Raw genomic sequence first — 22,403 nt, 5'->3', positions numbered from 1 at the left:
TTCCTGGATTAACACCTTTTTAAAAGGAACCACCGACATTTGAGTATAAAAGTAGTGCCAATTTGTAGGATTTAGTAAAAACGGGCATTATTAAAAAACCACACCATACCACCAAATCTGGCCCGTTCCAATTTATGCACTGCATGAACTGTGGATTTGTAAACACCAAAGGCGACACTATATACCATCCCATATCTGGGAAAAAGATCAAAATGTTAAGTTTTGCAACTTGTGACACCAATAATGTCATTTCATACAATCAGATGCCCATGTGGAGTATACTATGTAGGCCAATCCAAGAGACCCTGTAAGCAACGGTGGAACGAACACCATTCATGTATACGCACTAAAAACCATAACTCAGCTGTGGCACGCCACTGGATGGAAAAGCATCACGACATCCCACAAGTACGATTCCAAATAGTTGAAGTAGTCACCAGAAGGGGCCCTCATGAAGACCTGGCAAAAAGACTCAACCTACGGGAGACATACTGGATCGAATGATTGGACTTGATGGCACCACCCAGGATTAATGTGGAAATTGTCTTTTTGTGGTTTCTGTAACTGCACTACGTCAATTTGATCCTTTACTATGATGTGATGAGACCTACCCAGCATTTGGTTTTCTATACCGACTGTAGGTATGCAGCCCAGGTCATATATAAGTTTTGATTTAACAGTTGACCATTAATCCCTAACCAGTATTCGTCCATGTTTTTCCCCTATGCAATGTATTCAATGCATTGCCTATAAGATGGGTGCCCGAGTCCTTTTCATCACAGAGGGTCATTCCCCCCCCCCTCCCTGGGGGGGCACTCTATGTATACGTTTATCTTAACATGGTCAACCCTAATATAGTACTCCAAAAGGGATTATGGCGCTGATTGCCCTGCGCGTTTTTGCCACATGTAATTTGTATTTATTAAATTTATATAGCGCTTTACGCCAAAGCGCTTTACATTACAACACAGGTAATGCAATGTATTACCCAAAGAATGGGCTTGCCAGTCTCTCTCATTATCGAGAGACCTCCCACCCCACCTGGGGTGTACCTTTCATGTTTATGCATGTTCATCTTAAAATGGTTTATCTCAGTATGGCACTCATAAAAGAGAATATGTAGATGTTAATCTTAAAATGGTTAATCTTAATATGGTACTCCCAAAGAGTATACGGTTTTGATTTTTGTTGAGTGCTTCTATTGTTCTGGTTTTCCACGTGACCTGCATGGTATACATTTGTTATTGCCAAGCACACGTTTTTCTCATGCTATTTCCTGAACCCAGCTTAGCGATGTGAATATCATGATGCTTTGCTGACACTGAGAACAGATATTAGAATGTTGCCTTTGGGCTTGTTTACCTTTGTTTACATTCCCTACGTGTGATGTTAGCACAGCACCCAGTCACTGGGGTCCTGTGACGTCATCACGCTCCCCTGCGCATTGGCGTCGCGGGACCCGATGCTCATTTTAGGATGGGCAATGACAGGAGCCAGATGCTTTTTCGAGACATTCTGGCGGAAGCTGGCCGTTGGAGATTGTTAAAGTAACTATGGTAAGAGAACATACTTAATGGCTACGTACCACGACATATTTACACTGCACTAAGAATTTACAAAAAATTACGGTTTACCCAATGTTACTGATGATACATGGTTGTCTTTTAGATGCAGGCCATTGCACACTATACCTTCTGACCTTGAAGGAAAGATTAGAGACACAGGTGAGGAAGCACAGATTTGTGCAGGAGAATTGCATTTATTGGTTTCTATACGCTATTATGGATATCTGGTTTCACTTTGGTGCAGTTTGATCAAGAAGTGTGGGTCAAGATAACTGCGCTTTCTCTTCTATTATGTTTTTTTGATTTGTTTAAAGCCAATACTATACACTAAGATTTACCAGATCTTTTGTCTTTTCCTTTTTTGTTTATTTCACTGTTTGTGTTATTTTTGGATTATGTGGATTGTTTTTTATTGTGTTTTAATCACTACCCAAGGGTTCTGCCTGAAGATGAATATCAGAAATGCATAGGCAATTTTCGAATCCTTGTTAGCGCGACACTGCCTCATTTCTGTATATACTTTAAAACAAACTGTTATGACCCTTTTTTAAATTTCTTTTCTGGAATTATGAGAATAGTGTATACATGTGGTTATCTCAGAAGAATTGAAGCTTTATTCGAAATTCAGCCCAGTAGTTGGGCAACACGCGAGCCTGTGATTCTCAAAGCGAGTTACCCTGTGAGCTTATTTTATGTTTAGATTTGCCCTTGTGCCATGGGCCCTTTTTGTGCCACAGAGCTCCAAATAAATTGAATTTCTTTTAAGATTGTTTAAGTTCTTGAATTAAGAGGAATTGAAAATAGCAATGCCCACCTGTACCACACGTGTTGTATTCTCACGACTAGCACCATCACAAACTTTCTGGTTACCCGATTTCCGTGCTCATAGATGATTTGCAAAAAGATTTAATATCTCCAAACATTCTGATTCAAATTAAGCATAACATGAGTGTCCATAACAGGACCAGATCCCCTGTTGGGTAATAGAAAACATTAACATTATACATCAGAATTTACCGGAACGCAACCGATGAAGAAGCCTTTAATAGGTGTATCCATATTAAGTGTTTACATAATATGATTTTCAAGCCCAAACGTTAGAAAATCAAATTGAGTACAAATAGGGCTGATGAAAGGGGATGTTTAAAAAAACAGAGAAGTTAATAGTATTCATAGCGAGTAATGCAAATCCCACTCTTCATTTATCCCGTTTGGGGTCAATGAATCAAGTCGATTGACCCAAAACACTCTCTTTGGGGCCTTCTTTTCTTCATATCACCTTGAAAGTCTTTATTGTTCATAACTTCTAGGACTTGCAACTTCATCTGTGTGGTACTGTGTCTTTGTTCATCGACATGTTTGGCAATTGCCTGGCTTGTGTTCATTCATGCAAATGCTTATTTTTTGTGCAGTTTCAACAAAATAATAGATGTTGCAAGGGCATCTAATGCAGTATATTGCAGTCTGTTGCACATGTTGCAAAGTTTTCAAGAGCAATATTCTTTCCTGTCCTTGGGTGAAACAGAGGAGCCCTTGATAACGCTGTTGCAATTCCCACAGCTTAAATACAGGCAGGTTCCTTGCTTCTTGTCTGCTCTTGGTTTGACAGAACCACCTTTGGTGTTGATCAGTAAGTCTCTCAAGTTTTCACTTCTTTTATATGCAAATACAGGAGTACTTGGGAAAAGCTTCTTTGCACGGTCATCATTACAATGTTTAGCAATGCATTTTTGATGCCCTGGCACTGTGTTGAAAGCTTTGATACGAATACTAAGGGAGGAGATTCTTTCTCCTTGGTGTGCTGTTGTAATAATGTTTTTTCGAAAACTCTTTCTAGTGCGGTAGCTAAATCATATTCAGGGTACCCTCTTTATTTGAATTTGTTGTTTAATCTGTCAAATTCAGCCACACACTGAACTGGATCACTAACAATGAGTTTTATTCTGTGCATCTGCCCGTATGGTAGATTCTTTAGGGTATTTTGGGGGTGAAAGCACCACCGTGAAGTACATTATTTCCAACCGTCTCTTTGACATATACTGGAGGCGAAATAATGAATCTTGTACTAGAATCTGTAAATCTAAGAAGTGGATATTTAAGATGCCTATGCTGGTGGTGAACTGGATACGAGGATCAATGGTATTGATAAAGTTTAGAAAATCTTGAAGTGCAGTCAAAGGACGATGACATACTGCAAACATGTCAATGTAGAAGACCCATGTCTTAAGATATTTATGCCATACAGAATGCTGTAAAATGTGTGTGCTTTCGAAATTTGAACATGAAACAGTTGGCATATGCTGGGGCCATTGTTGCACAGATTGGATGTCCCGGATATTTGCATCAAAAACTGGTTATCGTATTGAAAATAGGAGTTTTGTGATATACGCATGTACTACAACAGGGAAATAGAACCTCTGTAAAGGGATTGCATTAACGTCAAGGGGGTTTTGTCCTTAAAACATGAACACAAAGGGGACAATTCCATGAAAGTCAGTTGAATGTAAGATGCATAAAAGTAAACATGCTGTCCAATACAAAATAGATATCCAGGTGTGCAAAGAACTCATACCTCAATGAATTATTGTCACCAGCCCTTGAATGAAGAGGTGAAAGTGGAGGCAACGCAGGGATTGGTGGAAGTTTTTCCACTACATCGATTCCAGCTGGTTTGAGTACTCCTAGTGAATACAAATGTGCATTAGTTTCAAACACTTTCAAATATCTCAGAGCGAAATTCATAAGAGGACAGTAAAAACGTGTGAAAGAAAAGGAAAACACAGAACACTAAAAGTTGTTCAATATTTGACACATTTAAAAGAAAACGTTTAAAAATCTGTACATTTAATAAAGTATGATGAGGAAATACTGCTGTATATTAAAGTCAATCTTCACATTTATAAATGTCTGATGAGACCAAGGCTGGTCTCCCGAAGAGTGAACGAAGAAGCATTATGTATATGTACTAAGGGCACAGTACACGCTTGCAGAGGTGCCCAAGAAAACATGGCATCTAGGATGATCTGAATACATTGCAGGTAACATTTGGCTGTGACTAATTGTCAAGCCTCCGGTTTACACTTCGTGGAAAGAGTGCCACTCTTCTTCGGTGCTATACATTGAAAGACTGCTGAGTTCCGATGCTATCATGTGAGTGGCATCTATAGGGTATGGAGGACTTCACAAAGGATTTCCAAGTTGTCCATGGATTCTTACGCATAACATAATTGAGTCAGGACTTGCTCTTTACTCAATAGGAGTTTCTTCACCAACTACACTGGCTCCCCCCGTATGGTATACAGATATCTGCTGGCACTGTTGATGTGCTAGTGCAGGGGTCTGCAACCTTTTGCTCTTCAGATGTTTTGGACTACTACTTCCATCAGCCATAGGCAGCAAGGTGAATGGTGAGGGATCATGGGAATCACAGTCCAAAACATCTGGAGAGCCACAGGTTGTAGACTTCTGTGCTAGAAGAATCTAAGTGCACATGTTAAGGCCCTGCTGCCAACTGAACTGCTTTTGGTTGGATGTTGTGATGTATATTGACATGATCTCTGGATAAGGCCTACTGTGACAGGGCTAGCGGTGTGGCCATGTCAAGGGGGACCTTTTGAATAGGCCGTCTTTAAAATAAAAACCACTAGCCCACCAGGGAATTGAGAATTGAAAGAAGGTTTGTCCCCAGACCTAGACGCAAGGGACCTGAAGCTTCCTTCAGCCAACTACAAGGTCACTCCGAGACATGCAGCAGGCAGGAGGCGGGGCTTACAAGCCCCTAAGAAGCCTCCCAAAGACACACCCTTTGTAGCCAGGTAAGCTATTCGCTAAGGTAAGTTGGCCAATCCTCGGAGGGGGTGGAGAATTTAAGTAAGCCTGTGTGAATGCTTTAGTGGGGTTAGTTGGGTGAGGACAGGAGGCAGTGGAGGACGTCCAAGAGATCAGAGGCGGTGAGAGCAAAAGGAGTGGGCCTGTTGAGTATTTGTGTGAGAGAGGGGACAGCGTGAGTAGAAGAGGTAGAGTAGGATTATGTGACAATTCAAGGAGAAAATGTGCAGATCAGAGCCAATTAAGTAATGGTGCAGTCAGCCAGGAAGGCTGAGGGGATTGTGATGTCATGGTGCTCATGATGACACAGTGGGAGGGTCTCCCTCGGAAGGACATGTCTTTGGTCCTATGAGAGAGGAAAGATTGTTTCAGAGGTGCTTTTCTTGAACAATACTGGTTTTTATTCTTTCCCCGTCTCATGGTTTTGTTGTTCGTTTTGGGCCCGGCAGGTTGCGGAGAAAAATGACGAAGAAGGAGATTCCCAGGAAGAAGTTGCCACATATGAGTGGGCATATTAGAGGGAGACTACTTCCAAAAATGTTAAAGCGCTCCTGTTGAACACGTTTAAAAACTGGTTACCTGTGTGAAGATAAGAGGAAAAGTTCACCGATTCGGAGCGGCATTGTCGGAGCCCAACGCCGAAGCAGTTAAGTGAAGGCCAGCTGTGTACAGTGCAGGGCCGCGCGTACAAACAGTTGAGCGGCGGTCGCTCCTTCATTCAGTTGGAAGGGCGGAGCTACTCTGCGAGGCAGCTGACACGGCGTGCCTGTAACGAAAACGGAAAGCCGGCCGTCAACGCTCAGCTGTCATCGAGCCAAAGCCAAAGAAGGGGGTGAAGGTCTCTGGAGACAACCGGTCTCGCAGAGGATATGAAGCAGAGTTAAAGGTGAAGGAGGAGCGTTGAGTCCCTTCGACCGCACCCAGTGGCCACGAAGCGTATTAAAAGAGGTGAGGAGGGGAAGGCTTACTCTGACTGACAAAGGGAGGAGACGATGTTAAATGCTTCGCTTGTTTAGGCGATAAGGTGAACTGAGAGGAAAGCGCAGCTGAGGACATTAAGAGGACTAGGCATTTAAAAGCAAAGTGTAAAGACTTGTTAGTAGGAGGGACGAGCCCTGTTAGCAACCTCCACGTCTGCCCTCCGAATGGAAAGGATGTCTGTTTTCTTGAAAAGAGTCCCCCCAGTGAGTTAGACCCTGAACTGTGCAATACGGAGTACCAGCCAATTAAGACTCCCATCAAACAAGCTAAAACCCTAGGTTTTAAAGGGTTGGGTGGCCTGTCTCGAGAAAAAGACATTGTTTGTCCGCCTTCATAGTTAATAAATTATAGTGGTTTCAACACAAACTGACTCAGAGTGGTCTTTCCCGTCCGCACCATTACAAATTGGTGGCAGCGGTGGGATAGACCGGAACACAATGGAGGAACTGATAAAGACCCTGAGTGAGGGCCAACAGTTGTTGCAGCAAGCCCTACAACTCCATAGTCAGCAGGCCCAAGCGGACAGACAAGCTTTCCAACAGGCGTTGCAAGTCCAGCAGGCCCAGTTGTTGGAGGCCAACAACATGCGAAACCACCCACCTGTGCCAACATCGGTCCTTCAAAACTTTTCCAGTGGTGAAGACCCTGCCCACTTCTTTCCCAATTTGAAAGGGTTGCCAGGAACACCCAGTGGCCTGCCGAGAGGTGGTGCCACTACATCGCACCACTGATGGCCGGAGAGATGCAGAGCGCATATCAGGCGGCAAACCCAGCCGGAGACGCAGCCTATGCCGACATGAAGCTGGTGGTCCTTGAGCGACTAGGTCATGACGAAGAAGCGTACAGGATCAAATTTCGAGAGGCTAAACTCATGGCAGAAGAGACTCCCCGCCAGCTTTTTTATAGGATAAAAGAGCTAGGGGAAAAGTGGATGCAAACAAGCACCGCAACACCTCATGAAGTGGCTGAGAAAGTCATATTGGAGCATTTCATCGAGGCCTTACCATTGCCAATGCAAAGATGGGTGAGGCAACACCATAGGCCCACTTTGATTGAGGCAGTCAATATCGCTGCTGCGTACCAGAAGGCCGGTCAGGCGAAGCTTATGATTTACCCTTCCACTCCTAAACCCGGGGGAAGTAACGGGGGTATGAACCTCTGACCCGCATCCATCTCTCGTTGGCCAAACTCGATGATAAAAAAAACCTGACTGGGAAGGAGGGAGACCCCGGTCAAGTAATGAAAGCACAGGGCCGTCACAGTTGACTAGACCCCCAAGCCTCAGCGCAAAGGGGCCACAATGCTTCGAGTGTGACGATTGGGGTCACTTGGCAAGACTATGCCCAAGAAGACTTAAAGTGGAGCCAATGGAGGTAGGGGTTCTGGAGACAGCCAAAGATGTCAACCAATATGAAGCTACTTCAAGCTAGAAGGTCACATATCCTTATGTATGTGAAGCCGAGGTCGAAGGGCGTCCTGCCAGAGCACTGCTGGATTCAGGGAGCCTACAGACAGCGGTGAACCCGGAGCTGGTTGGTGGAGTCGAGAGGCTGAAAGAAAGAATCTCCATCAGATGTGTGCATGGGGATGTTAAGGAGTACCCAGTTAAGACTATCCAGGTTAAGCTAGCAGGGGAACAAATGACTCAGAGCAGTGATAATGTCTGCGCTGCCAGAACCCTTGTTAATAGGCTCTGATGTGCCTGATCTTCCACGTCTTATTTGAAAGGTCGAGAGTCAGCGGTTAAAGGAGGCTCAGTTTTATAATCAAGAAATTGTATCACGGGAGGCCACCAGGGGGCGCATAGGTAATGGCTGCCTAGTGCCAAGCTCCCGCCAGGACTGGGCCTTTTAAGAGAATTGAGCCCCCCCCCAGATCCCCAGGCGTAATCGCTGTGCAGCCATTCACCGGCGACCCCCCCGAGATTCTCCCACAAGAAAGCGCAAACTTCCTGGCCCCCGGGAGACCGGAGTTCGGGCCGCGACAGAGACGCGGCCGAGAGGAGACACTCGTCGGAACACCCAGGGACGAGGAGAGGCCTGTGGACGTGAGGAGCCCAGTTGGAGAGCCCGGCCTCTTGCCTGGTTGCAGAGCTTTGGTGGGCGACGCGGCACGCCGAAGCTGAAGGTGCCGGCAAGCGGACTCGGCCGACAACGCTCCACGAAGGAGTGAGGGGGGCCGCGGTGGCGGAGCGGCTTGCCGGCCGGGCCCTCCCCCAACAGGTCCCGGCCGACGGAACGAGGAAGCGGCTCACGAAGGTGAGGCCCTAGACGGTCGGGTGCACCCCCCCCCCCCGCCGGCCTTGCCTCAGCCTCACCCTGATCAGTACCCCCCGAACGGGGAGTTAAGCTCCCAATTCCTCCTCCCCGGGCCCGGGGACTGGGCATCTCCCTGACTGCCTCTGTCTGGGAGGCACAGACGAGTGGCCTCGAACCCAGCACCCGGGGCCTGGAAACGGCGACGCCGGTCCCGAGCAGTCCCTGGAGCTGGGCAGGAGGGAGAGGGAGCGTACCTGGGAACAACAGCCACCGCGGCCTACCGAGCAGCATCCACAGGCTGGCCGCAGCCGGGGCTCACCCCACCCCCCAGCAACACGGGCCCCCTGAGGCCTCACCTGGGGTGACAGGATTGTGCCTACCCACCCACCGAGGAATCCTGCGAGCTCAGAGGCAATAACCCCTCTGCTCAAACAGGTGGTGGCCCCAGGGGCCATCCCCAGGGCGTGTGTCCGCCTGCTACCCCCTCCGGGGTGGAGAATTCTAACAGGGGTGGGAATACGACGCCGGCAGCCCACCCTGCCCACGAGACCACACCGAGACGAGGAGAGGCCCAGGTGAGAGGCCCCCGCCCTGAACGGGTGGGGCGAGTGCCCGCCAGGGGGTCTCCCCGGGGAAACCCCCCCCAAAGCTCCTGGAGAACGACGGACCCCGTGGGGGACGCAGCAGAGGATTGCATGAACTGGCTAGAGTCCCTGCAGGCATTTCGGTACAGGGAGACGGGGAACTCCAGTGACAGCTATACGGGCACCAGTGGCCCGACCCACCCGGGAATCATGACGGAATCCACGTCGGCGATGGAAAGGGGCTTTGCCTCCATCCTCCAGGAAATCAGGGAAATGCGATCAGATATCGCCCAGAAGTTCGTAAAAATGGACCAGAGGGTGGACAAAGTGGAGGACAGGCTCCTACAGGTAGAAACCAACCAGTCCTCATCAACAGCACAGGAAGTCCAATTTGACATGAGGCTTTCGGCCCTGGAGAAGAGGGACGAGGAGAGAGCCAGACAGATGGACGACTTTGAAAATAGGGAAAGGAGGAATAATCTAAGATTTTTTGGGATTCTGGAAACTGAGGAGGAAACAGAGAGAGACTTAACCCGAGTCGTGAGAGACATTATTACCCTTCTATTCGCTGAGGAGATGACCACGGAACTTACGTTCGACCAGGTGCATAGAGCAGGAGGCAAGGCGGGGAACCCCCGTTCGGTCCTAACCCGATTCCACTACTATACGAAAAAGGCCAAGGTCCTGGAGGAAGCGAGGAAGGCAGGGGTGATCACTTATAACAATGCCCAGATCACCATTTTTCAGGACCTCTCCGCCTACACCTTGGCTAAGCGCAGAATGTGCCGCCCCTTGACGCAGCTACTCAAGGAGAAGGGGGTGCGCTACAGGTGGGGTTACCCTTTCTCCCTGACCTTCAAATACATGGGCCAACGCACATTGTTGGTCACTGAAGAGGACATTAGAGAGGCCATACGTGATTATGTGATGGACCCGACTCCCCTAAGAAGCCCGATCGGCCCAGAAGCATTGGCCAGGGGCGGCCCAGATCAGCTGGGAACCAGGAGAAGGACCGCCCCGCGAAAATACAAAAAATTGAATACTCCACCACCCATCCAGGAAGGAGAGCATATGGATTCAGAGGGCTGACGGCGGGAGAGCCCCAACTAGCTGCGGGACGGCTTTGAGAGTTTGTGAGGTCCGAGCGAGGACAGGGTTCCTCTGAACAGCAAGTATGGAGGGGGCAAGTGACGGGACAGGGCCGGCGGGGGAAAGGGTGAGCTCAAGGAGAGGAGCTTTGTACCGTGTGCCTGGCCAAGGTGGGCAGGCTGGTGGTCCGGCCAAATGCCAGCAATGGCGGAACTTACTGGCTGGACTCACTGAGCCCGGGGTAAGGAACCCAAGATGAGGGGAGGAGGAATCGGCGAGATGTTCTGTGCGTCACACAGGTCCAAGAAGAGGGGAGTGGCTATCTTATTAGCGAGGGGCGTAGGCTTTGAGCTGGAAGCAACCCAGAGGGACCCCGAAGGTCGCTACCTACTGGTAAGGGGCTCACTACAAGGGGCCCCCCTAACTCTTGCAGTTGTATATGGCCCAAACGAAGGCCAGGCCCAGTTCTGGGAGGAAGTAAGAGACAGGCTTAAACTCTTCGTGCACGGTAGGATGGTGGTGGGGGGAGACTAACATGGTCCTGGACCCGTCCTTAGATAGAAAGCGAATGGGCCCTCCAAACATTAGACCTGCGGACGAGGCCATGGCACGCAGCTTCCAGAGAGTCAATGCCGAGCTGGGTCTGGTAGATACAATCCCGTCCCCTAGGTCCGTCATCCCCTCGTTCACGTACTACTCGGCCATACACACCTCATTCTCTAGAATCGATTATATTTTGGTGGACAAGTCCCTTCGCCCATACATCTCGGGCTACAGAGTTCACTCGATCCCATGGACGGACCATGATATGGCCCGTATCACTATAGCTGAGGGCTGGCACACGGAGCGCAGAGGCCGCTGGAAATGTAATGATGCCCTATTGAAAGACGAGGTCCTCGCACAGGAAGTGCTAGATTCCATAACGGAATTCTTTGAGTTGAACGATAATGGGGAAGTCAGCATACACACACTATGGGACGCCTTTAAAGGATAGTTCCGGGACTTTTTTTTTATTGTCCCTACGGGTCGGCCATGTGTTTGTAAGCATAAATCGGTAGATCGTAGGAAACTTTCCTATGGACCTTACCCGACTTTTCGCCCATTATCGCACTCGAAATCAGCCTCCATTTTGTGATAATCCTATCATTCCGCCGCATCGACCTGGCTCACCTGCCTTTGCGGCACTAAATCAAATCCCCCGCCCCTGAAACAGACTTTATCAAAACATTCATATTCTCCGCCTCTATCCGTGACGTGACTGAGCTGCGTAGGCAAACGCGCCCAGGCGTCTTCTACGCGACTCCACACAGACCCCGGAAATCAACACAGATCAGCTCACAATACAGCGCACCACAATTCGGAATATGAAACTGTACTTTGAAATCAAACCGCAAGATTGTAAATGTGGTAAAGTACATTTATTTGACATCAAATGTTTAGAGAATATTCAGCGATTTGCATTTTTATTTGCTCATGTTCCAAAAGGTTCGTATTGAGGAACGCGATGGTCCTTTGCTGTACACAGGGTCTTAGAGCATCTCACAATACAGCACCACAATTCGGAATGTGAAACCGTGGTTTAAAAGCAAACGGCAAGATTGTACATTTGGCAAAGTACGTTTATTGGACATCAAATGTTTAGAGAATATTCAGCGATTTGCATTTTTCTTTGCTCTCGATCCAAATTAGTTCGTCTTGAGGGAAGCGATGTTCGTGTGCAGTACACAGGGTGTTGGTTTACGATAAAAATAAGCTCTTCTGTCGCACTGATAATCGCATGGCTGTTCCAACAACGAGGCACTAGGCCACCACAACGGTAGGTATGTTGCATCTAACCGTTAGTACCGCGTAAGGGCATACTTGTACTTGGCGATCGTCCCATAAAATGGTCAGGGTGGTAACGTTGTTCACGCGGAGAAGCAACTGGCGGCTGTAGAAGCCGTCCGCCGGTGTCTGGTACTCGTGACACAGACAGTAGTGAATGATGTACCTAAAAACATAAAAAATGAAATTAGTCTCACCATCAGATCCTTATTAAAATTATTCATTTCATAGCGAGGACAGCGCTACTGGGTGTACACAAGTGTTTAAAGGCGTGGCGAGGCATGGAGGGGGGGGGAGTGGAGTACAAGGTAAGTAGCATAAAATAATAAATAAATAGGGCCAGCTGGTGGCAAGTGCAAGGTAAGTGCAGAACAAGTGCTGGGAAGGGGGGGCTGTAGGATACTAAGACAGTCCCCCAGTGCAGGGGTTGACAGGGAGGCAGTGCAGGTGGAGAGTGGAAGGGCCCAGGACCGAGGTCGCAGACAGTGGACCAGTTGTAGCAGGGGAGAGGGAGAGAGAAAGCAGAAGCAAAGAGGAAGGTTTTGAGGTGCTTCAGTAAAAGCAGATGTTTCTCCTCCAGATAGTGCGCGGTAGAAAACACTATGCCACATAGAACGAACAAGTACAACTGAACCCGTCTTTAAAGCCACTGTATAGTAATGAAATTGCGGTATAAACTCATCAAAAGTTACTTACATTATATTTGCATTTTCCATTGTGTCTGTGTAGGGCAGACCCGAAACACCACTCCTTCTTTGCCGACGTTACTTCTTCTAATGAACGTGGCTCATCGTTTCGTTTCTGAAATTTTATTCATTATCTTTTCTTAGTCTTTCAGGATGGTCCCGGCCTGTCAAGGTCAAATCACAATAGAACCTTATATTGGGTCGTGGGCCGTTCCGCCACCCGAGCAAAACATCAAAGCAGCTGACCTTCACTTTGAGCGAGCACACATTTCTAGTTAGCTCCAGTTAGTGTAAGGGCATCTTGTCTGCGTGCCTTTTTTTTTATTGTCCCTATGGGTCGGCCATGTGTTTGTAATACGGAAACATTCTATAATTTTTGTAAAAATGATTTATATTACTGTTTGGTTTAATTGCAATGGGCCTGCAACATGAGGAGACTCGAGAGAACAGACAATCGAATTACAATCATTTAAACCGTGATGTGTATTTCTCAATGAGCTCTGCTTTAGGTGGACATGGAACAGAGGCAATGTTGGGTGGCAATGCAGTTGTCCCCTGCATAGGTTCGTTCACCACTCCATGTATGTGCCTATCGAGGACATCTACGATAAGTCTCTCAATAAACTCATATTGCATATCCTCAAACACTGGTTTGATCACCCATTGTTTACTTCTTTTAGTGAAGGCCTTATTGTAGCGAAGCGTCCCTAAAGTTCCGGTCGTCCTACTTTGTTGACGGCCAACATTATGGTTATGTGCCAAGACCGCTAGAAGAGTCCGATTTATCATGCCTTCCATGCCAAAATGCAATCTTTTGGGTCTGTACTTTAGGCACATATTGTGGAACACCTCCAAATCTCCTGTGTGGCAGAATTCCGTGAGTCCCCTCAAATCTCTTGTTATAGTTTTATCAAATACAATCTTTTCAATGGCCTTGTGAGTGGGTGATGAAGGAATCAACCACTTCTTCTTCCGTGCCTCCTCTGTGGACAAATGGCCATGTTCACATTTGTGGAAATGCTCATTTGTCGACCATCGATGTACGTTGCTACAGTGCAACATTACTGACCGCCATTTTTCCAGTAGAATTTCCAACGACCCTTCACATGTTTTTGAGCTCCACCAAAGATGGTTGCTGATTGACTTGGACCACTGTGAAATACCTTGCATATCTTTTTTTTTTCCTGCAGCCGACAATTTTTTATTGATTGATTTTGCAAGATGCCAAACGTCAAATTGGTGATTTATATTTTTGTACTGTTCTCTCATTGTCTTGGCAATTGAAAAGTGTCTGTCCGTGGCTATCAGGTCGATCACCATTCCCCGCGATTGTAGTTCTTGCAATGATGCTACAAAGCCAACTTTCTCCATGGCCACTGAGGATGTACTTTGTGACACCTGCACGACCACCGAACTCACAATTTTCTTACTTTCCATGTCCTGAAAGTGGTAGGTGCAGTACTTGGCTGAAAATCCTGGACTGTCCCATTGTCCATCACCGGCTAGCCTGAAGCGTTTGCCCGCGAATGTACTTTCCATTGACATTTTTTCCATTCTCCAAGCTTCGCTGATGGCTGGAAATAGATAATCGGTTTGGTATTTGTAGAACTGACTTTTCGCAATGAAATGGATTCCCACAAACTGAAAGAAATACTGTAACTTTTTAAAACTTGAACCACTAAAAAGTGCGGCCGCTGCACAAAGTAGATTGCCTGCTGGCAGTTGCCCCAGCATGGGTTGTGCAGACCATGCGAACGGATGATATTGTGTACAGGTGGCATGTATTTTAAGGTTAGTGCCTCGAATTGCACGAGTCACATTAATCAATGGCTCCCCACATACTTCCCCACCAACCCAATGCCCACATTTCATCATCATAATAATATCCATCAAACAGCTATCGAATACAATGAATTTGGCCTCTTTCCTTATACTGTCACTCTGCATCCCAGCTGGTTCGGCCTGTAACGTTGAGGACATGTCACTCGCATGAAAGGTACAATCTCTGATATCGTCTTCCGCTATGCTGAGTGATATTGATGGTGTTTCATTGTCGTCCACTTCATTCTCTTCCATTGCAACATCTGTTCCTTGTCCGGAGATGGGAGAAAAAAACAATGTCTTCAACTTTCGCGTGCTCTTATTTTTTGCGGGTGTGGATTCTGTGAATTGATCTACGACTGCATCCAAACTACCAGGAGGACATTCACTATCAATGGCTGGTGGTGGTATAGCTCCGTTGTCAATCACTTCATATTCTTCCCATTGGCACGATGCATCTCCAGTCTCAAGTCCCTGCCAAAAGGTTTGACAAGCAACATCTCTCGTTCGCTTCACTGTCTGTGTAGATCTAGTTCTTACACCCACTCGCAACTAGAGGACAGATTAGAAAAGGGATGTTCAGTTTAAACACAACTTACAGTATTGAACTATTGACAGTGAAAGACAACATAATATAGTGAACAGGACACTAACCTTCTTTTGCTTTCTTTTCTTTGAAACTTTCTTTCCTCGAACTTCAACATCTGGACGCTGTTGCTCCGACTCGTGTGTGCATGTCTCCACTTCCTCTCGCGCTGCAACGACTATACTTTCATGATAAGCACATCCATCACTCACTGAGGCTCCATCGACTCGCTGAAACATAGAACTTTCATTAGTATGTATAATAATATTGAAAACACAAAATGTACTTGGGGACCAATACCCATACGTACATCTCAATAGCAAAACACGAATGAACGCATTGTGTAGAACATTCAAACGACAATAGTTCACGCATTGTTGATCTAGTTAGATTGAACTGTCAAGATCCATACCTCGGGCTCCGCATAGACTTCCATTGATGATATTATTGAAGATGACGCTTCAGCAACTCCCTGAAACACAGTAATTGCATTAGTATGGTTTTCTATTTTGTTTAAAAGAACATAAACTTTCTGCAGGCGTCAACGGCTCATCTAAATAGACCTGCACAAATGATCAGTTGTCTAAAATAAATAATGGATATCCAAATATGATTCGATTTGCTCCATCGTTGGAAGTGTCACCACCCAGAGATCTGCATCAACTACTAGGGGTGATGTTCTTGTTGAAGAAGCTCCGTCAGCTCCCTGAAACATAGTACTTGCGTTAATAAAGAAGGAAGTATAGCGGATGTAATCACGTCATTTGATCTCGCATGATTGATCTGTCAGTATCCATACCTCGAAATGCATAAGAACATCAAGGGACGCTGTAACTGCGGTGCACACTTCTGCAAGCTGTTGCGCCGACCCGTAACTGCATGCTCCCCCTTCCTCTTGGACTAATGCTCCATCGACTCCCTGAAACATAGGACTTTCATTAGTAATGAACACAATATTGAAAAAAGAAGACACATAGGAGGGCGACGACAGAAGGACATACCAATGGCTAAAAACGAAAGAAACATTGTGTGTAACAATCACGCTACAAGAATGCAAGATCTGATGATCTCCATCGATGGAACTGTCCGGAAACGTACCTCGAGCATCTGAGTGACATCTACGGTTGTCGTCAATGCGTTGGACTCCTCAGCATCTCCCTGAAAGACAGTACTTGCATTATTTTGGATAACAATAATTATAACTGAAAACAAAGACTAGAGGACGAGTACTGTGGTGTACCATTAGGTAAAATAATTACACGATCAATTAAAACTATTGATTTACATGCCTAAAACAAGTCAGTGTCAGAATAGCTAAGTAAGATTACCCGATAGGCGCTTGAAGTGGCTGATGACTGCAATAACGACACGGATGGAGAATCTTCAGCCTTCATATTGAGTGGATACATAAATGGGGAAATTATTGTTAGCTAATGCTACACACTACCACAATGCCGAGAGATAAATACGTAAACTTGACTCACCAGTGGAGGGATGTGGACGAATAGAGTGGGAATAGCGGTTGAGAGCAATTTTCGCCTCGCTCGCGGTGTTTTCGTCCTTATTAGCAATGATGTGGAGTACATGTCTGGGCTAAAGTGCCTGCTGCAGATGCGGTATCGATCACCCCTCTTGTCCGCAAAGACTTCTAGGACTCTACTTTCTATCTCAGAGGCTGGATATCCGCAATATCGGACCCATTCTCTTATCTGATCTATTGTCTTAGGGAAAACATGCATTATAGTACCTTCAGATTTGTTATGGGTCTTCGAAGGGCAACCGCCAATGGAACAGGCAGGCATTATGGAAAGTTCTGAAAAGTAAAGATCAACAATTCTCTATGAATACCAATGTGTTAAAACATTAAATGACACATAAAAGGTTCAATGCAAGGTCCGTTTTGGTTCTTGGAACTATACATGTTATTCACATGCGGATAAGTATTTCAATAACTTTCAAAAAATAGAAAAAGTAATTTGACTAAACTCAGAACATGTGACTAGTTCCTTGCATGTACTGTCGTGAACGAAAAGAAAACATGGATGCAATTTGATGACTACTAGCAAATAGATATAAATAAAAAAATTGGACGCAAAATGATTATGGTACATGGACTTACCTTGACGAACAAACAGTTAGATGCAGGGATCAGAGTAGTTTCTTGTCGTAGAACAGGGAGCAGTTCACAGGTTGCAAACTGACGAGTTTGCCCAAAGTGGTCACGGAAGTTCACAGAGACGAAGAGCAGATAACCAGCACCTTCACGGGTTGACTAGCAAAGCGCAAAGAAGTTCTCATTAGAAATATGAAGTGGGTTATAAAGAATTCGAAACAGGGGTGTGTTTGTGAATGAATGACGTGTATATGTCGTGGCATTATGCGGTCTGCAGGGGGCCGTCCAGCGTGAGCGGGGATGCTTGGCAGGAGACACGGGGTCTGGAGGTAGACATGGGAACAACAACCCATGCTCTATAGACCACTTTGAAGTGTACATGGTCTTTGGCACCTCTTGGCCTTTATCGCTCCCTGACAGCTCCACTTGCCAGCACAAGTACCCCGGTGCGAACTGCCTTTGATAGGGCGGGGGGTGGATCGGGGCGGTGGTCGTGCAGACAAGACACAGGAAGACTCGTGAATGGAGACACACTTATGTGGATTGCAGGGGGCCGTCCAGCGTGAGGGGGGATGCTTGGCAGGAGACACGGGGTCTGGAGGTAGACATGGGAACAACAACCCATGCTCTATAGACCACTTTGAAGTGTACATGGTCTTTGGCACCTCTTGGCCTTTATCGCTCCCTGACAGCTCCACTTGCCAGCACAAGTACCCCGGTGCGAACTGCCTTTGATAGGGCGGGGGGTGGATCGGGGCGGTGGTCGTGCAGACAAGACACAGGAAGACTCGTGAATGGAGACACACTTATGTGGATTGCAGGGGGCCGTCCAGCGTGAGGGGGGATGCTTGGCAGGAGACACGGGGTCTGGAGGTAGACATGGGAACAACAACCCATGCTCTATAGACCACTTTGAAGTGTACATGGTCTTTGGCACCTCTTGGCCTTTATCGCTCCCTGACAGCTCCACTTGCCAGCACAAGTACCCCGGTGCGAACTGCCTTTGATAGGGCGGGGGGTGGATCGGGGCGGTGGTCGTGCAGACAAGACCCGTTTGCCGCAGGGCCTCACCAAGGAGAGGCCATCTAACTGAATGTAAGAGGATGGCTGCAGGATCTACTACATGGAATGCAGGGGGGTGAGTTTATAAATACCTCACCCTCCCAGGAGAATATACACTAGATTCATTTAAAAAATCAAAACAACCATTGTTAAAATATATGTTGGGCTTTATTTTAGATTTTAATTAAACATAAATAATAAACATTACACATTGTAAAGTTGAGGTTGCAGCACATCGAGGGAAAATCCGCGGTATTGTCCACTGTCACTGGGGAAATGTTGTCTAATGGCAAGTACCGCACAGGCAGGTATTACTCTCCGAACGCGGTGTCCGAGCCTCCCGTGAAGCCACCAAGTGAAGCAACGATAGGCCACCAGCCTGTACCACCTGTGAAAAAAAAAGATGCAAACTGTATTAAACTGACCAAACTTTCTTATCAATGTCGATTCAGGTAACACATGTCATTTTTCTTAGAAAAAAATTATATCTAGAAAATGCACTATATGGAACAAATTTACATGCGTTCGAATGATATGTAAATGTAATTTTATATGTGGGAGACGACCATGAAATAGTGGTGGCATTACTGACATCACAAACAGAGTATACTTAATCGTTACTCGGATTACGCGGACAAACAGTGCCGCGAAGTTCGTGCATAAGCACCATCATCATCCTCAACACGGTCCGTGAGAGGCAGGCTTCCCTGAACTCTGGCAGCTCGGTGATGCATTGCGGACTTTGCTCGCCTTCCTGCAGACTTTGCTCGCTTTCCGAAATGTAGGCCAAGCACCCGGAATTTTCACGGCAGCAGCAGTTCTCCTCCTCAGTTGGCATTAGCTTGCACCGATTGCACGTGCACCAGGTGGAGACGCCGTCCATGCGACATGGTCCAGGCTCTTCATCCGTTGACTGGTCCTCCCAACTGCCGTCCGAATCCCCATCGTTTTCGCGTGCTTGACTTTCCAGTAGTTCTTCCTCGGTGTACTCGGGCTCGTACATATACGGCATTATTGTGGCCATTGTGCGGTAAAGATAGTAAAATAATTTACAGAGATGGTACAGGTGTTCACACGGGCTACAAGCGGCGAAGGTAGCTGACCAGAGCACTGAAACGAGTCACAGAATACTCAAAGTAACAGAGAGAGAGGAATGGAATCGAAAATCTGCTGCTGTGTGTTGTGAAACGGTCTGTTTATACTTATTGGGGAAAGAGGCGTCCTGCCATTTCCATGGCAACACGTCAATAGCTGAGGCGCAGCGATTGTTGACACGAGACGTGCTTGAAATGGGCAGTACGCGTCTGCTGATGTCAGGCTCAGGGGCGGGGGATTTGATTTAGTGCCGCAAAGGCAGGTGAGCCAGGTCGATGCGGCGGAATGATAGGATTATCACAAAATGGAGGCTGATTTCGAGTGCGATAATGGGCGAAAAGTCGGGTAAGGTCCATAGGAAAGTTTCCTACGATCTACCGATTTATGCTTACAAACACATGGCCGACCCGTAGGGACAATAAAAAAAAAGTCCCGGAACTATCCTTTAAGGCGACCCTGCGAGGGGTACTTATCAAAATAGGAGCCCAGAAGAAAAGGCAAAGGGAGGCCCGGGAAAAGACCCTAAGGGAAAAGATATCCCGGCTCCAACCGTGTGGCTCCGCGGCACGGCTGCTCGAGCGTGACCAGGTCACTGCACTAGAGCACTATAGACTCCAATTGAAGGACCTCCTCCTGCACAAAACAGAGAGAAGCCTCCAGATGGTGAAACAAAAATATTATGATAAGGGGGATAAGGCGGATAGCATCCTAGCCTGGAAGCTGAGGGAAGTCCAACGCAGCAAAATGGTGAAGGCGGTGAAGGACACTCAAGGGACCATAGGGTACGACTCCCCCCACATAGGGGAGGCCTTCTGCCATTATTTACGAAAAATTGTACACTTCAGAATATGACGAGGGTGACGCTCAGATAGAGGGCTTCCTGGAGTCCATTCAAGTCCCGGCCTTAACGAAAGAGATGTCGGAGGGGCTGGAGGGTCCGGTCACCGAGGATGAGATAGATAAGGTGATTAGCGGGATGAAGGTGGGAACCTCCCCGGGGGAGGATGGTTTTACGGTGTACTTTTACAAGAGGTTCCACTCCACCCTGGCCCCGCATTTGGCGAGAGTTTTCAATTCTGTGCTGGAAGGGGGCATCCTCCCCGATTCCATGATGGGTGTCATCATAGCAGTACTCCCCCCAAGGAGGGTAAGGACCCCGCAGTGTGCTCCTCTTACCGCCCAATATCATTATTAAACACGGATGTCAAGATCCTGGCCAAGGTGGTGGGGAGGCGGATGGAGGGGATAATGCCGAGACTGGTCCACGGGGACCAAGTGGGTTTCATAAGAGGGAGGCAGGGGTCGGATAATATACGCAAAACAATAGACCTGTTCCACTTCACACAGGAATCGGATCTGGACGCATGTGTCCTCTCCCTAGACTCCGAAAAAGCTTTCGATAGGGTGGAGTGGAGATTCATGGAACTCCTTCTCCAAAAACAGGGCTTCGGGCCATGCATTAGGAGCTGGGTAGCTGCACTCTATAGAGCCCCCACAGCGAGGGTCCAGGTGAACGGGAGGCTGTCCGAGTCCTTCGCCCTCTCGCGGGGTACCAGGCAGGGTTGTCCCCTCTCCCCTTTGATATATGTCCTCACGATGGAACCATTAGCCATAGCGATCAGAGCACATGCGGGCATCAGGGGGATTAGCAGAGGCGAGGTGGAATTTAAACTATCCCTGTTTGCGGATGACATCCTTGCCTACGTGGTGAACCCGGCTGCCTCGCTCCCCCCTTCTTTCCCTGATGTCTACATTTGGCCGCTTCTCCGGACTGAAAATTAATGCAACAAAATCAGTCCTACTCCCAATGAAAGTAAAAGACCCCGAGCTAGACCCGCTGGACAGGTTTGAGGGGATTACAGTGGGAAAGACCTCCATACGATACCTGGGCATCCTGCTTACTAGGGAACTGACCAAACTAGCCTCCACCAACTATGACCCTATATTGGCAGGGATCACGTCAGATTTGAGGAGATGGGGCAAGATGATCCTGTCCTGGTTTGGCTGGATGACGGCGGTTAAGATGAACATCTTACCAAGACTTCTGTACCTGTTCACAGCGCCCCCCACCATCGTCCCAGAGCAGAGCTTTAGGGTCCTACAAAACGCAGTCCAAGAATTCATATGGCAAGGGAAAACCCTGAGGACTTGGAGAGCGACCCTGACACTGCCGAGGGAGGAGGGGGGGTTCAGACTTCCTGATTTCTGCTTTTACTTCCGAGCCGCACAGTTGAGGGTCCTCCTGGAACACATGAAAGAAGGGATGGGGACGTACTGGTCTTACTTGGAAGACATGGACGCCCACCCTCTGAAGGTTAGGGACCTCCTATGGGCCCCACGCAAATCTATCCCAGGAAAGTTAAGAAGTCACCCGACCCTGGAAGTAAAGAATATGTTCTTGATGGACAAACTCACAGCAATGGTGAGCAATGACATGGGTTCGTTCCAGGCAAACTTGTATGGTGTGCAACAGTCTTGGGGATGGGACGTCCACTGATGCGAAACTCTCGCCCATGCCAGGAGGGAGGGGGGAGGGAATCCGGGGCCAAGCCGGGTCTGCCCTGAGTGCCCACGACCCGGGGAACGGCAATCTTTACCTCAGCCGGCAAAATATGGTCACCTGACACATCACATCATCTCCTGAGTACAAGATATGAAAAGAACGCTTAATGTCTCACATGTCTGAAACTTCAGTAGGCTTGCGGGGGGGGGGCACTGTTTGGGAGGGGGTAGAGGGAAGGGGTGGGATAAAGGGTTGATCGGGTTAGCTAATTTCATCATGTGTACTTTTTGTTTACATTGCCTGGTTTGTTACAATAAGTATATGCTAATAAAACCAAAGTTTAAAAAAAAAAGAAAAAAAAAAAGAAATTGTATCACAAAACAATAAGTTGAGGAAGAGCAAAAACCA

The 22,403-nt window shown here is 47.3% G+C and overlaps 1 protein-coding gene across 3 annotated transcripts in view; it reads right to left on the bottom strand.

Moving 5' to 3' along the window:
- CFAP92 (cilia and flagella associated protein 92 (putative)) overlaps positions 1-22,403 on the bottom strand; it is a 1,690,090-nt gene that overhangs the window by 1,081,641 nt on the left and 586,046 nt on the right. For all 3 annotated transcript variants that reach the window (XM_069643961.1, XM_069643959.1, XM_069643958.1), the window contains exon 6: positions 4,138-4,246. In XM_069643961.1, coding sequence (XP_069500062.1) covers positions 4,138-4,246 — 109 coding nt within the window. The remainder of the gene's footprint in view (positions 1-4,137; positions 4,247-22,403) is intronic.

The sequence above is a fragment of the Ambystoma mexicanum genome, chromosome 2p, assembly GCF_040938575.1.
Source record: "Ambystoma mexicanum isolate Mex_15411 chromosome 2p, UKY_AmexF1_1, whole genome shotgun sequence".
NCBI lineage: Eukaryota > Metazoa > Chordata > Amphibia > Caudata > Ambystomatidae > Ambystoma > Ambystoma mexicanum.
This window is presented reverse-complemented; position numbering and strand designations above follow the sequence as displayed.